The sequence below is a fragment of the Chanodichthys erythropterus genome, chromosome 7, assembly GCF_024489055.1.
Source record: "Chanodichthys erythropterus isolate Z2021 chromosome 7, ASM2448905v1, whole genome shotgun sequence".
Taxonomy (NCBI): domain Eukaryota; kingdom Metazoa; phylum Chordata; class Actinopteri; order Cypriniformes; family Xenocyprididae; genus Chanodichthys; species Chanodichthys erythropterus.
The window spans coordinates 6,415,682-6,432,281 of NC_090227.1; the positions used below are offsets into that span (position 1 = coordinate 6,415,682).

The window sequence follows — 16,600 nt, forward strand, 5'->3', positions numbered from 1 at the left end:
GAGTAAGCACATAATAAAGGAAAATTCTCTGCACTTTGGTCACTTTTTAATACTTTACCATTTACTAAATATATAAGATAGAGCACATGTTGGGCTAATTTACCCAGCAAATTAGGTTGCTTATTTAACCAGTTTTTTTAACACTGTCTGAGAACTGCTGTCTCCTAAAGCAAAAAGGCTGTGATAAATAACTGTTGTTGCGTCTGACCCAGAAGCTAGGTTACACAAAACTACCCAAACAATGGAAAAAATAACCCCCCAAAAATGACCCAACAGAACCAACACTGCGTTTGGATTGATTTTTTTTTTTTTTTCCCAGAGGTCACACAATTCAAATTATGATTAATTATAAATATGAATGATAAATATATAAATCTGAAAATTTCATACAGTATAAAGGTTATATATTCATAACGTCTGACACTTATTGCATGCCAGTGTGTGCTGCTATAGGCAAGTGTCAACTTTCACTATTACTCATATTTTGGTGCTGGTATTACATGTTGAACTTTTACATGTAGCCTAAACCTCAAGAAACCACCTACAACACTCCTGCATTGTGGCAGCAAGTTTTGCATAGACAATTAGCCTAGCTACTGCTCACATTTTTTCCTCAGGAAATGTAAAAACCTGTAGTTGTGAAAACGATTGCTATGCTTTTGGATGCATTCTGAGTGTAAAGCTTGCTGGAGTGTTTCCTGTTTACTATAAGAAAGAAATTATTTTTGTGCCTGATTTAATTCTTGTAACCAACATAGTGAACTTTCTAGCATTAACTAGAATGGAACTATAAAGTCCATTTTCCAAACCGCTTATGCTGTGTAGGGTCTCAGGGAAGCATAAGCCTAAATTCAGTCTAATTGGTCGGGAAAGAGTCATTCAGCTACTTAAGGCAATTAATTACCACTGAATCCCACAGGTGTCCCTATCAACAGATTTGTACATACTAAACCTCTTCAACCCTTTGAAAGTAATAATAATGAAAACGTATGTTTTTAGGGATTCAAATAAATGGCAATCCTCTTTAAATCACGTTAATACATACATAACCTACCAATTAGTCAAGGACAAACATGCTAACCTAATTAAATGACTCCCTTCACATGTCAGGTTTCTGCCAAGAGCCAAGACAAAAACAAACTCAGGTAAGAATTAAACAGTGCTGCCACGCAGGCGTAATTATGATAGTTTCAAGGACAAGACAAAGTATAATTGTGGCGCACTACTACGCCAAAGAAAAACTCAAAAATAAATAAATAAAGTGCAAAGCAAAGTGTTTTACCAGTATACACTGTTTAATATATATATATATATATATATATATATATATGCATTTAAAATAAAATCCGCAGTAAAAATGCATTTAATAATTCTAAAATGCGCGGTGTTTTGTGGATTAGACGGGGTTCTCATGTGACTGATTATGGGAGGGTTTAAAGATGACTGGAAGCCATCTTACACACTCGCTTTACACCCCTAAATATATGTCAGAGCTCTACACCTATAATTCACAAACACGCAGAAAGATATTCTCAGCCACATTAGGTAAGTTTACAGAAAGTCAAATTTATGCGGTGTATAGTTAGATTTTAAATCTTGTTTTTGTGCGTTTCTTTGTAGCTGCGTGTTTACATATTTGTCTGTGGTGTCATGAATATTTTTGTCTCCGTTACAGCATTCAGCTAATTGATTCAGTAAACGGTAAATGTTTCCTTACTGATGTATTATCCTTATTTATAAAAATGGGTGTTTAGTGATTTAGAGCATTAATTGTGAATCTTTGAGGGGTTCATTCGCGTGCGGCCTGTGTGGACGCAAAAGCTAATGAACACTAGCACAGTGATAATATTTTTTTCACACAGTGATAATATTTAATTTTGCTTCTAACCGAAGCAATATGTCAAAATGGTTTTATTATAGATGTATTCCCTAACTGTTTAAACGTTATCCGACTGTTAAATTCTGACTGATATGAAGCCGCAATGGATAGCTGCTTGGCTAAACATTAGCATTAACTGCGTGACAGCGAGTTTCACGTTGTGAATGTGTTGAAGCAAGACGGTTAAAATGTAACGTTAATAGTGTTAACTAAACAACGACAGAGTAACACTGGTGACATATATTGGTTTACCGTGTTCCGTTAGTGAGTTTAGTGAACTATGGACTTTCAGTTAACTTCAGCTAACTAGCCTTTAACGTTACCTTGTCTCTAATTTTATCTAGATTCCACAGTTGTTTAGTCAAAGTGCTACTGCATCGGTTTTACAAACATACAACATAAGCAAAGTTACCATATGAATGCCTATGCAGTCTAAATGGTTTTAAGTACCAGAGAAGCTGTTTTAATATGAGGCCTATCGTGTTGACTTTGTGCCAGGTGCTGCTGCCATCATTATTGAGGTCAGATTTGACATCTAATAAGGTTTATGCTCCCTGTTCGTATGTTCAAACCATTTTTTTTTCCTTTTCCAGTTTGATTACGAGTGATCTTTGATTTGATAGACTCTTACTATGCCACTTCTGCCAGAGCTTTTTTTTCTGTTTATAATTCTCCAGTGTTAACTCTTTTGCTGCTGTAACATTACAATTCTGTGTAAATGTGTCGACAGCGCACATGCTAAATTACTACTCAAATTGGTCTGTATTAATGATAGGCAGATTAATCAAAACACCTTTTTCCATTTTGAGGAGGCAAGAGGTGATAAAACCTCACTTGTCACTTTCAAATTTTAATAACTGTTTTGCCAAAAAATTGTGCACATTTGTATTTTTTGGTTTTTGTGAATGAACTAAATATTGTGTAAATATTTTAAATGATTTTATATAAATCATGCCTAATCAATTGAATTCATAATGTAGCCAATACTATTTTTTTTTTTTTTTTTATACAATATTAGGGTAAGTTTACAGGACAATGATGTATTAAAAACAGATGGCACAGTTGTCAAAACAGAGATCCATGAAACGAAAATCCACTAAAAGTGCTGTATTATGCATGCCTGGCCAGTAGTTGGCGATGCCACTTTGTAAAGAAATGAAGCCCCTGCACACATACGCATTCTTCTACAGAGTGGGGAATACAAACAATCAAGCATCGAGCAATAGAAGCGGTATTAAACTGACATCACTGTTTTCACAATCACTGCTTCCCACAGGTTTGAAATATACTTGCGGTGATAGCCGGGCGAAAAATCCTATTATCCATGGCACAAAAATGGTCTACTACATGTGACAAATAATGTGTGATTTTTAACAGTTTTTTTATTTATTGAAATTAATTACATAGCATATTACATTTAATTACATACTAATATTATGCATTTTAAATTATGCAAAATTACAGCATTTAAATGGTTCACCTTTTCCTATGTTCTCCTTGCTGTCATATGGTGTTTCTCTCAGTGAATGGGATACAGATTAATATGTGTCAAATAATGTTCAAATTAAATACAATTTATAGTGTAACCAAAATGCCAATAATGCCCAAAAGAAAAAACTTGGCATGTGACTTTTAATGATAAACGAGCCCGAAATGCACCGGGACTCTTATTTTGAAATGTCTGTACTATTGCAGGCTGATCCTTCAGATTCTTACAATCGTCTAAAACATTTTATAAAAAGGCCATAAAGTAGACATTGTAATAATTCATCAACTTGAGTTCATTAGCAATCGCTTGGCATAAATCTGCGCATTTCATTGATTGAGAATCACTTTGAAGCAGACTGAATGGTATCTATACACTATAAAGACTATAATGGTATCGTTTTCAAATTTGCACTTCCAAGTTTTTCAGTAGGGCTTGGACAATAATTTAATGCATCAAAATGATTCTGGATCGGTTCTGAGTTTTTTCCGAATGCATAGCAATTCTCTCTCAAATTGGTTCGTTTTATCAGCAGATGGCATTACATGCGTTAGAAACCGTTGTACTCTGCTTTCTTCCAATTCCTTACCCACACCGCTTGAACCTTCTATAAAATAATCATTCATATAGTTCAAAAAGGTTGAAGTGAATTACAAGGGTGTTAGCAGTGGGCTAATTACATAAATCTCACATCATAAAAGCATTGTGAGACATTCTCAGAATCAGCCGAGCCAAACCTTTATTTTTTTATTTTATTTTTTTATTTTTTTTGAGCATTTGAGCGTGCTGTTAAACTAGCCTAGCCATCTGCTGTTAAAAAGAATTGATTCGAGAGAGAATCATGATGCATACAGAAAATCTCAGAATCAAGTGATGTATCGATTTATTGTCCCAGCCCTAGTTTTTGGTCCCCAAAAATGCCATTGTTGTGTAAATGAACAACCAAAATGCACGAAAGTTAAGTTAGAGGGTGTTTACACAACACTATTTTCTAAGGCCCTATGAAAGGGCTGCACAATATTTTTCTTTATATATATATATATATATATATATATATATATATATATATATATATATACACACACTATGTATATGTGTGTGTGTATATAGTACATGTATGTATGTGTATGAAGGGTAAAAAACAAAAACAAAAAAAACTCGATGACTTGAATAGGGATTTTGTAGGTGAGTGAATACCCATAGAAAATAATGAACAAATTACAAGCATAGATAGTCTAAATGTAACAAAGATAAAAATTAAATAATGCTTTACATTTTTCAGGTAAGTCTAACAGTTTTCAGGTATGGAATTTGGATTTGTGGATCATTTCTGATATTTTCCAGATGCATTGCAAATCAATTCTGAGCTTAGTGTTTAACAGCAGATGACGCTTTAGGCTATTTTTTTTTTTTTTAACTGCACGCTCAAATGCTCACAAAAAAAGACCGCTCATGCATTTAGCTGGGTCTGTGAATGTATTTGCACCTCAGAATGCTTTTATGACAAGATTAATGTAAACAGCCCACTGCAAACACCCTTGTAATTCACTTCAACCTTTTCACACTTTATGAATGATTATTTTATAGAAGGTTCAAGTGGTGTAAGGAATTGGAAGCGGAGTATGGGTGTTTCTAAAGCACGCAGTGCCATCTGCTGTTAAAAACTAATCTCAGAATTGATTAAAGAGAGAATTGCGATACATGGGGAAAATATCAGAATCCAGCATGAATCATTTCTTGATTTGTGATGCATCAATGTTTTGACTCGGCCCTATTGATTAACATTGATGACACAGAAAGCAGGAATATAGGCTGCTGTCACTTTAAGACTGAATGCACGGACCCAATAGTTTTGTTTCTCAATTGTTTCGTTCACCTAAGCCATAAACAACTTTGTTTATGAGGATATTTGATGTTTTTAATGTTGTCTTTACCATCGTCTTTGACATCTAAATTTAATCAAATGAAGGTCTAAAACATAATTTTAATTGAATCTTTTAAAATGTAATCTAAAAGATTACATCAAATAGTCAAAGTGCTACTGGGGGGGGGGGGGGGGGGGGGGGGGTATTTTATTTTCTAAAAAAAAATAAGACTTTTTTTTTTTTTTTTTTTTTTTTTCTAAATGTGGTACAAGAATGATCCGTTAAGGTGATGTTTTTGTAAAGTGTTGTTAATAAGAATCTACTCTGGGAAATTACCCCTGTCCTACATAAATGGTATCGGCGTTGACTAAAATCTTGATTGGTGGTTTTGTTTGACATTTCATAATATGTGCTTTAAGATGCTCTTTCTCTCACACACAGGTGGAAAACCTTTGAAATAGTTGATGTTGACTAATTGGAGAGAAAGGAATGGACAGAATCATTGAAAAGACTAACACTGGCTTCCTGGCCCCTGGTCTGTGAAACTTTCCTTTTGCAGAGGAAAGATTCAGTCATTCATGGAAGGATAATTGAAGCTAATCTCCCTGCTTATAATATCTGTGACCTGTTGCTTGAGTGACATTCATATTGAGATGTTCCACAAGAGACTTGCATATTGAGGAACAAAGAACTGGTAAAAATATTGCTTTAACTTTTATTTTTTTTGGTGTGTGTGCGCTTTGGACACTGCGAAAGCTGTGGGAAGGACAACTTGCGAATTGTTTTGCAAGCCCATCAAGATAGTGTTATCTCCACTGTTGTTTGTCACTCGCTGTTTGGAGGATAGAATATTTAAGTCATGAGTACAGCCAGAATGGAGAATCCAGTGATTCTGGGACTATCGAATCAGAACGGCCAAATGCGAGGCTCTGTAAAGCCAGCAGGGGGTCCTGGAGGAGGTGGAGGGGGGTCCCAAACAATGCAGCCTGCCCAGGTCAAAGCCTCCAGCACAGTTAACAATGGCAACTCCCAGCCTGCACCCACAGCCAACACTATCATCAAGTAAGTCCTTGAGGGAGTGCAGGTGATGCAGCGAGTGCTGTTTTATAATGGTGGTGATTGGGATTTGTTTTTTTTGTTTTTTTTCTCTTGCAGGCCTGGGGATGACTGGAAGAAGAATCTAAAGCTTCCTCCGAAGGATTTGCGCATGAGAACTTCAGTAAGTCCATCTTTAACCGGTTTACTTGTATGTCTGTTAGAGCTGCACGGTTAATTGTTAAAAGATCATAATCTCAGTTCAGACACCCACGCGATGATGCTTGAAATAAATATTATCAATTACATCGATACACTAGTAGGTGGCAAAAATTACTGGTAAATGTATGTCATTAAATCAATCATTCAAGAGATGCTGATTCATCCAGTAATGAAACAAGTGGAGTCTTTATTAGTGAGTTATTGAATCATTCATTCAAACTCATAAAAAAATCAAATTATATATATTTTTAAATGGAATTTAGTTGTCTCTTCAAAATAGTTGGATAATTGGAAATCTCTTTTAAACAAAAAAACAACAAAAGTTGACCTCCACTGAGAATCAATTTTATTTTTTTGTTTTTGTTTTTTATTTTACAGAACAATAACTGGGTTGGACCACACTGGCTGATAACTATTAATCAACTGATTAGTATTATTATTATTATTTTTTTTTTTTTTAATTGGATACTAAATGAAAACATAACACACAAAATCGTGCTGAACTCCATTACAAAAAATTGAAAAATAGTACTATGAAAATCTACTGTACTTGTTAAATATAAAAATATTATTATACCTTGAGCATTCATGTAAGTTCATAGTGCATTAAGTAATGTTAAGATACAACTTTAATTTGTAAAAATGTATTGGTAAATGTTGAAATTAACAGCGAACAATACCTTAATGCAGGGGTGGGAAAGGTTGATCCTGGAGGGCCATTGTCCTGAAGACCTTGATTCAGGTGTGTTTAATTAGGGTTGGAGCTAAACTCTGCAGGACAATGGCCCTCTAGGATCAACATTCCCCACCCCTGCCTTAATGTTACAAATTGTCTCTTATTGTAAAGTGTTGCTATTTCATATAAATCCAAACAGTCATGATTATCTAATCAAAATTGCAACATGTATTGGTGATTTAAAAAAAAAAAAAAAAATGGATGCGTTTCTGGTTTCTGACTGTTCAGTTTGCTTTCTTGTGTCACTAGCTTTATCAAATGCATAAAAACGACCAGCTGGATATAAACTAATGCAAACAGATGGTATCAATTGTGACATTAAATATCTGGGTCGGAAATGCTTCTGGGTTTTTTTTTTTTTTTTTTTTTTTTTTTTTCTCCACATTATTTTAACTGGTTGAGGTACTACTAATGTTAGCGTCTTCTCAGCTTTGATGGCAAACGTACTGCCGTTGTCCACTAATGCAACATCTAGTCAACAAATTACTTTAATATGAAAACATGTACTAAATCCGCATCTAAAGTGTCCTGCTCTGTGCAGCACGCAGTCTCGTGTCAAAACAAACTCCACAAGGCGTCGGTGATGGTTTTTATTTCGCCTCTAGAGGCCGCTCTCGTACTGTAATGACAACAGACCCTTCTCAGCAGCTCCAGCAATGGACGTAACCCAGGAAAAACTATTGGTATGGATTTTTGCCGATAACCAATCAATCGGTCAACCTCTTATTCTCGGTTTATCTAGAATCCTGCAGCTCTAATCAAAAAAGGTAGCCTCTGAAACAGAATATTTCTCTGTGCTTGTTGTGGTCTAGAAAACTCTGAAGTGCAATCATTGTGAAACTTACAGGATGTGACGGCGACCAAGGGAAATGAGTTTGAGGATTACTGCTTGAAACGGGAGCTGCTTATGGGCATCTTTGAAATGGGCTGGGAGAAACCGTCACCTATACAGGTAAGGGGCAAAAAAAAAACAGACATGTGATCATGGCAAATATTTCAGATGTATATCACTCCTAGCTAAAGAGATATATGCTATACCTGGAGAAAGCAATCTCAATTCTGGATTCTTCTTCTTCTTCTTCTTATTATTATTATTATTATTATTATTACTATTACTATTACTATTACTATTATTATTATTATTATTATTATTATTATTATTATTATTATTACTATTATTATTATTAGGGCTGCACCAATGTATTGGCCAATAAACTGTATTGACTGATAGAAGCAATTAATTTCCACTGTCAGCTATCAGCCAATTGTTTAAAAACTGCTGATCAGAGCTAAATATATCCTGTCAGTCAAAAGGGGGTGGAAAAACGTGACAGACTGCATCTCATACTTTTTGTAAAGTAAATATCTTGTTGAATTTAGGGCAAGTAAAAAAAAAAAAAAAACATAAATGCAAGTTCTAGGAAGTTTCATCTTTGAAATTCTGCCCATTTAATCATGAAATTCAAACAATGGCGTTTTGACGCTCTTAAATGTGACGTGACAATTGCTGTAGTGCCTCAGTACAAATGACAGGGCAAAGTGTGAGTCTTCTTCCACTTTAATACAAGTTATAGCACAAACATACATGAAGTAATAGATGAAACCGTGGCTGTCATTCACACAGAGACATGCAGAATTCATATATAAATTGCATTAGTTTTTACTGTGCATGAATTTATTATTAGTTTGTATTTGAACTCACTTTAAGTGAAAAATAATGTCTTGTGTTAACTGGGTTCATACTGTGTAGGCTTTGTAACCTTTTTGTCTAATAGTGACCATACAGTTCCCATCTAGTGTAAGGCAAGAGAAGTTTGCATTTAATCGGACCAATCTGCTCATTACTGTGTTCTCTCTCTCATCCCCACAGGAGGAGAGCATTCCCATTGCGTTGTCTGGGAGGGACATTCTTGCCAGAGCCAAGAACGGCACAGGAAAAAGTGGCGCCTACCTCATTCCCTTACTTGAACGCATTGACCTGAAGAAAGACAGCATACAAGGTCAGTGACTGTCTTGGGTTTGACACATTTACCAGTTGATGTTGGGGATCATTAGGTTTCACCATTATAGGTTTTATACATGATTTCTCTAATTTCTTTTAAGTGATTTCATGCTTTAAATGCTTTTTGCAGCGTTGGTCATTGTGCCCACTAGAGAACTGGCTCTACAAGTCAGTCAGATCTGTATCCAGGTCAGCAAACACATGGGCGGGGTCAAGGTTATGGCAACTACAGGTGGAACCAACCTCCGTGATGACATCATGAGACTCGACGAAACAGGCAAGTGATCATAAGTGAGCGGGAACTGTTTTAAAATGATTTGAGCTACTGTACATATTTTCATAAACCCTGGGTCTTACTGGATTAAACTCTTGCCTTTGTAGTGCATGTTGTCATTGCCACTCCAGGAAGAATTTTAGACCTCATCAAAAAGGGAGTGGCCAAAGTCAATCAAGTACAGATGGTCGTATTGGATGAGGTATGTGAATAAGAGCTTAATCTTGTAGGTATGGTAATTACAGTACTTGCTTAATTGCCATACGGTAATGCTCGTGTCTCATTAATGTTTTACCCATGTTACTGAGTAGGCAGATAAGCTCCTGTCGCAGGACTTTGTACAGATGATGGAGGAGATGCTGAGCTCTTTGCCCAAACAAAGGCAAATTTTGCTGTACTCTGCCACCTTCCCACTGAGTGTGCAAAAGTTCATGGTAAGGCAACTGATTTGGATATATAAACTTGCTTAAATACATTTAAGTATGCATTTTTATTTTATTTTTTAATAATAATAATAGAATAATTGTGAACGTGTAACACTAACTAGGTACCAACTTGGTAATGACTTTAATGTTCACAAGTCTTTTTGACCAGGGGTCAAAACACCAGCTATTTGTAAGTTACAGCCTAGTTTTGACATAAATGGGCTCTAAGTTTATAACTTGAGCCCTACGAAATATTTTTGCGTTGCACCATTAAACTTATTTACGGAAGCCTCCGATCAGGAGTAATGGTTGGAATAAAATAGCTGACTGACTGAACTGCATCAATAAGCTCTTGTTTTACCTTCATTTCTTTAGACATGTATGATAATGCTGACGTTTACACTCGCTTACATTTTAAGAGCAAGAACATCATGTGTATAGATTACTTTGTTGGCGGCTCTTCAACACAAGCCCGTCCTAAAGTGTTGTGCATGTCAAATTCAAAAATAAATGTCATTTCTTATGTTTTTGTATCAGTATTTATTTGATAGTTTCTGAATGTTATTTACATACATACCTATTGTTGTTCATGATTTAGTATTGTATTTAATGAGAACTTATTTTTACCATTAGTTATGTGTGTCAAAAGTTAGAATGAAGGATATTCACAGCATTTAAACAGCTTTTGCACACATTTGAAGGCTGCTGTTGGATCATTGAAGGTAAATGTCTTATGCTACACCGCATTACAAGTTACGCCTTACTAGCTACATTCTGCCTTACAAACTAGCTAGTAGTTATTAAGCCTCTAGTGTGGATTTTACATTCCAATTTAAAGGGTTAGTTTACCACAAAATAAAAATTCGGTCATCAAAAATCTTCATTTGTGTTCCGATTAAGATGAACAAAATACTTACAGGTTTGGAACGACATGAGGGCGAGTAATGAATGACGGAATTTTCATTTTTGGGTAAACTATCCCTTCAAGAACTTACGAATGGCTGGTGCAACCCTACCCAGTTCATTAAGAATCAGTCAAGTCATTTGTTCATACATTATGGAAATAATTATAAATGAGCATTTTAGTCAATCACAGCTATCAAACAGAATTACTTATTTATTTTGAACATGCATTTATTAAACTTATTAAAGTGTTTTTAAAAATTGGATTTTCTTGAGCTTATAATAAAACAAAAAATATGTAGACATGTAAATACAAATCATATCGATTATAAAAAATTAATAAAAAAAAAATTGCTTCAGTAAATAACTGTTGCAGTGCACTAGAACAGTGTTAAAGGGAGCATTGGTTTGAAACGTGACAAAATGAGCATCATTGCAATTTTGTTTTCTTAATCGTAGGAAGCCAAAAACGTAAATGAAAATACTATTTCATTAATAGTCCAGTCCTATTGCGTCACATTTTTGTGTGCACAAATAGAATGGCATGCTTTGTTTTATTGTTGCCTAGTGTTACAGAAAACCTTGATTTGTACTTTGTTGTATTTGTTGTGTTTGCTACATTAAGCCTAATATAATTATCATTGTATGAAACTGTTCCGAGGTGTTCAGAAAGTATTAATTTACCCTGTGCTTTTGTGAACAGAACACCCATCTGCAGAAGCCCTATGAGATAAACCTGATGGAGGAGCTGACCCTGAAAGGGGTTACTCAGTATTATGCCTATGTGACTGAAAGGCAGAAAGTCCATTGCCTTAATACTCTGTTCTCCAGGGTAAAAGCCTTTTGAGCCTTGTGCATGCCATACTTTATCTGACTACAGATATAAAAAAAAGCTTTAATGTTCTCCTGACTTTTGCAGTACATGCTGACATCCTTTTATTTTTTAATTTTTGTTTATTTTTCAGCTCCAGATCAATCAGTCTATAATCTTCTGCAATTCATCCCAGCGAGTGGAGCTCCTGGCCAAGAAGATTTCGCAGCTTGGATACTCCTGTTTCTACATTCACGCCAAGATGAGACAGGTGGGAGTAAAGGGGGCCTGTGGTGTTACTGCGCTGCTGTCGGCAGAATTTTGAAATGGAACAAGTGTTTATGTAATGAATGTACAGGATGTAAAACTTCCATTATTTTGGGCTTATAAAACCAGCCAAAATGTTGACTTTCTGAATTTTGCCTTGCTGCTTTTCATTATGCCAATGCATGTTTTAATTTTTGTTTAGGAACACAGAAACCGTGTTTTCCATGATTTCAGAAATGGCTTATGTCGAAATCTTGTCTGCACTGGTAAGAACAGTTGAAAATCTCATTTATGATAGACGCATTAAATCAAAGTAGTGTTTTTGACCCCTACTCTTTTTGTTTAGATCTCTTCACAAGAGGAATTGATATACAAGCTGTGAATGTAGTGATCAACTTCGATTTCCCCAAACTTGGGGAGACGTACCTCCATCGCATTGGCAGATCAGGTGAGTAAGGTTTTGTTTTGGTCTTGATCTCGCTCTGAGATCAAGTACTACTGCATTTGAAATGGCCTGCTTGCCAAGCAGTGGCTTTGAAAGGGTAGCCGTGTTAATGACACACTCCTCCTCTCCTCACAGGCCGATTTGGACACTTGGGTCTCGCCATTAACTTGATCACTTATGATGACCGCTTTAACCTGAAAGGTATTGAAGAACAGCTGGGTACTGAAATCAAGCCCATTCCCAGCAGTATTGACAAGAGTCTATATGTGGCCGAGTACCATAGTGAGAGTGGGGAGGAGGTTAAACTGTGAGCAGAAGAGGTGAGTTCAATCATGCTACTGCTTTTGATGTCTCTGTATAATTTGATTTAACAATCTTTTTATTTTTCTGCCCCTTGCAGATCACCAATCCTTTGTCCCCTATCCCCACCTTTTTTCCTTCCCTACTGTGTATAGGGAATGGGGGATTTTTTTTTTTTTTAAATTATATCTTCTGTCTGTCTTCCTCTTCCCCTACTTTTTTTTTTTTTTCTTTTCTTTTTCTGTCTGGTGCCACCACAAGGAATGTGACGTCGCAACGGCCCAATAATCGGGAAGGACTCATGGCCTAATAAAGGACTGCTGCACCGAAACTTTCATCCTGAAGACTTCAAATCACTTGAGGAGGGAAAGAGGGGACATGAGGATTTATCTCCTAAGAAAAGAAATGACTACTTCTTGCCTGCAAGCACATTCTCACCCCTCTCTCTCTCTGTCCTTCTGCACATCTTCATGTTTCTAGTCATTTGAAACAAGTGCCTTAACAAGCAGTCTAACTTGTTCAAAAAGTAATAACCTGATTTTTTTTTTTTTTTTTTTTTTTTCTTTTTCTTTCTCTCTTCATAACTCTTCATTTTAAGACATGATCTGATTTTTTTTTTTTTTTTTTTTTCCTATGGCTTTTGGTATTGCTTGTCTGCCCCCTCCTGTTTCACATCAGAAGAATAATTTTGCATTTGCCACCTGTAGACTTTTGGGGCGATGAAGAACAGGATTTCACAGCGGGAGAGAGGATGGGGGTGGCATGTGCGATTTTTGTGCAGTCTCTGGCGTACTTGACTATGGTGTGAAGAGAAGCCCCCCGGAGAACTGAGATGATATCAGTGAGCATGATGACAATGATAGGAGCTAATGTTCTTGTGGCAAGCTTTCAAAAGTCCCACAAGGCCCTCAGTGGCTTCCCCCCCCCACCCCCTTCATCCACTCATGGAACATGCCAAGCCTCTAGAGACCCATAACTCTTTCCCCCTCTGTCTTCAGTGGGCCAACACTAAGAGACTTGACCAGACTCAGACCAGCCTTTCTCCTTGGCCATGAGGACTCCTGCTTTGAGACGAATGTGGATTTATTTCATTTTTCTTTCCCCTCATTTCTTTTTTTCTTATTGGTAGGCACTCTGTCCTAAATGTGCCATTTATACAGTTATGGCACATTGTAAACATTTTGTAAATACTTCATTTATTTTTTTTAAATGGATTGTTTTAAAACGAGCTAAAAAGGCTGGATGACCATTTGAAAAGAATGTTGGAAAGATCTTTTAAAATCAGGATTCTGTCAGCACTGGATGGCACTATTTTGTTTGCTTATACCATAATTTTTGCCCATGGGAATTAAGTTTAGCCGAGTTTAAACCTTTCCAGGTAGTGCACCACCTTTTTGTTATAACAAATAAAAAAAATTGGGCTCCCACATTTTTTTTTTTTTTTTTTTTTTTTTTAAATCCAAAAACACTTTGTTCAATTGTTTTGAGTCTAAGCTTCTAAGTGTTTCAGCAGGTGGTGCACTTGTTCACTAAATTGACTCGCATCCATTACCCAGTGTTGACAAGTTCCTGACGTGGGTTGCTCAAATAAATGGCCTCATTTTAGGGTTGAGAAAACATGAGGCTTATTTGCTTTCCAGCCTTTTGCTTGTAACACTGACTTATGAGGCACTCTGCAGGGTCCCCTAACTCTGGTGACTCTAATCATAGAGGTAATTTAATATTTTCATCATGTAATAGTGCTACTCGCTGCAGTGCAGCTCAAATTGGCAACGTGCAAAAATTTTGAATTTCTAAGCGAGATGTGTAGCTGTTACATGGGTTTGTGTTCACTGGCACTAGGACATGATGACTTTAAACAGACCGTTTGGGGTGGGAGGATTGAAAGGAACTTTGTTCCCATTGGAAAAAGGAAAAACGGACAAAAAAAAAACAACTGGATGCCAAGACTTCTAAACGATGGACTGACATAATGTAGCGGCAGAGACATGCAGTGCATCGTGAGTCAGCAGGCTTTTCTTTTTTTGTAACAAGACCATGTTCTTAAGATGCTGCACAGATTTAACAGAAGAATCTAAACCTTTGCAGTGTGGGCTGCACTTAAGTTTGAACTTTAGTTCAAGGGTTGGGTAATAATACGGCCTGCACACATGCTGGGAGCACTTCCTCGGTTAGGGCAGAGGTGTTTAGACCGAAGGTGAGTGTTTTTTTGTTTTGAGGAAGTATTGTGGCAGGGACAAGGGTATTTAAGATTGGGTATGGGTATTTCATGGGTGCTGATAACCAAATGATTTTTTTTTTTTTTTTTTTTTTTTTTTTGCAGCAGAATATTTATCCCCCTCCCCCCAAACACTAATAGCCTTTAAAGATTTTTGAGTGAATTATTATTATTATTATTATTATTATTATTTTTTTTTTTTTTTTTTTTTTTTTTCTGGGGATTGACAGAGGCTTGCTTGAGACACTTTAGCCCTTCTGCTGCTTTTTGAATAAGTTTTGTGTTTTGACTTGTGACGTTTTGAGGGTTGTAACTTTATGGGGTGGGCTGGAGGTTGGGAGGGATACAATTTTGCTTATTTGATTATTGGCACAGAATAGTTTTTATTTATTTTATTTTTTTTACGTTGGAGTTTAACATCACCAACGTCCCCATTAGAAAGTCAAATACAGGTGAGATGTTTTTTTTCTTTTAACTAAATGGATTTGCTTTGTCAACTGTGGAGTGTTGCTATTATTTTTCCTGAGACAATTGAGCAAGTTTGATCTAAACTGTGGTTAGTTACCAAATTGAGTAAAAATGATTTGCCCCATATTCCAGCACTTGCAACGTTTTCCCAGTGACATTGCTCGAATCCAAGCTTGTATCCTCTTCTCTATAGCACATACCCCCGGTGTGGACATGGATGGTTCACCAGGCTAATCAGCTTTGGTTTCTTTTGGGGCCTTTTTAAACAGATCAGCTCTAGAGAGGAATATATGAGTTACTGGGCTCTTTGGCAGCAGCCCGGTGTTTTTCAGTAACCACTTGCTGTGAAAATCACTGTTCATTCCTGAGGTGCTGTAAAGCAGCACAGTTGGATGTGCTGTGGTCTTTGCCATGGTGGTTGGGGTTTTGATTTCATTTATTTTTGTTTTCCTTTTATTTAGAAGAATAGGGTGGAGAACATCTCACTTGTTTGAATAGTTATATGAAGCATACAAAAATTGCCACCTGGAAATCCACTCTTTCTTCAATATTTTCTTACTTTTTTTTTTTTTTTTTTTGGTATTTGGGTGGGTGGGAATAGTTTTTTTTGCTGCCCTGATGTATCTTTTCCTATTCCAATACTTGATTGATCTGTGTTGCATTTCTCAAAAGCGTTCTGAACCAAGTTGATCGTAGAGACCATTGGTGTCAATGGTTCTATGATCTGCTTAGGCTTGTGATGTTTTTGGGAAATGCAGCCCTGTTCAGTGGGGGAGCTTGGATACATCAGTCTGGGTTAGTGGGTGGGAGGGAAATGGAGAGAATTGGTTTCAAATTCAAATGAACAATTTGGGAGTTAAGGGTAAGGAAAAAATTATCTCTAAACTTTGCCCTTAAATTTGAAATATAATTTTTCCCCCTGAACTTTTGGATACTGCAGATTAAAATTACAAACCAAGTTTAAGAAATCCAAAGGTTTTTGTTTTTTGTTTTTTCAATTGGGGTAATATCAATTGGAATTTTTCTCAGTGATGCTACATTTTTAAAGATTTGAGATGTGTAAAAGTGCAATGGTTAACATCTGTGATGGTTTTTGTTTGAAAAATAAAGCTCACTGAAGTTCTGTGTGTTTAAGGTGTCTTTTTTTTTTTTTTTTTTTTGCTGAGTTTCTCATGACATAAATTCATTGTTTTGGTGTATGAATTTAATGTGAATTCCACTTGTAAGAATTGCAATGACAATTTCTTTGTGATTTAGTCTCTAT

The 16,600-nt window shown here is 36.1% G+C and overlaps 1 protein-coding gene across 2 annotated transcripts; it reads left to right on the forward strand.

Annotated features, from left to right (window-relative positions):
- Positions 1–1,449: 1,449 nt before the first annotated feature.
- On the forward strand, positions 1,450–16,459 carry ddx6 (DEAD (Asp-Glu-Ala-Asp) box helicase 6). 2 transcript variants are annotated; one of them, XR_010895465.1, is made up of 15 exons: positions 1,450–1,545; positions 5,672–6,292; positions 6,386–6,449; positions 8,071–8,175; positions 9,094–9,223; positions 9,356–9,502; positions 9,607–9,701; positions 9,811–9,933; positions 11,531–11,659; positions 11,793–11,909; positions 12,108–12,171; positions 12,252–12,353; positions 12,486–12,670; positions 12,751–13,176; positions 13,329–16,459. XR_010895465.1 is itself a non-coding variant. In XM_067389719.1 (14 exons), exons 2-13 carry the CDS (start codon positions 6,090–6,092, stop codon positions 12,659–12,661), a joined length of 1,455 nt encoding a protein of 484 aa, XP_067245820.1. In that variant the 5' UTR covers positions 1,450–1,545; positions 5,672–6,089; the 3' UTR covers positions 12,662–12,670; positions 12,751–16,459. The 2 variants fall into 2 exon arrangements, 1 of the variants encoding a protein (XP_067245820.1); XM_067389719.1 differs by having other exon boundaries at positions 12,751–16,459.
- The last annotated feature ends 141 nt before the right edge of the window (positions 16,460–16,600 follow it).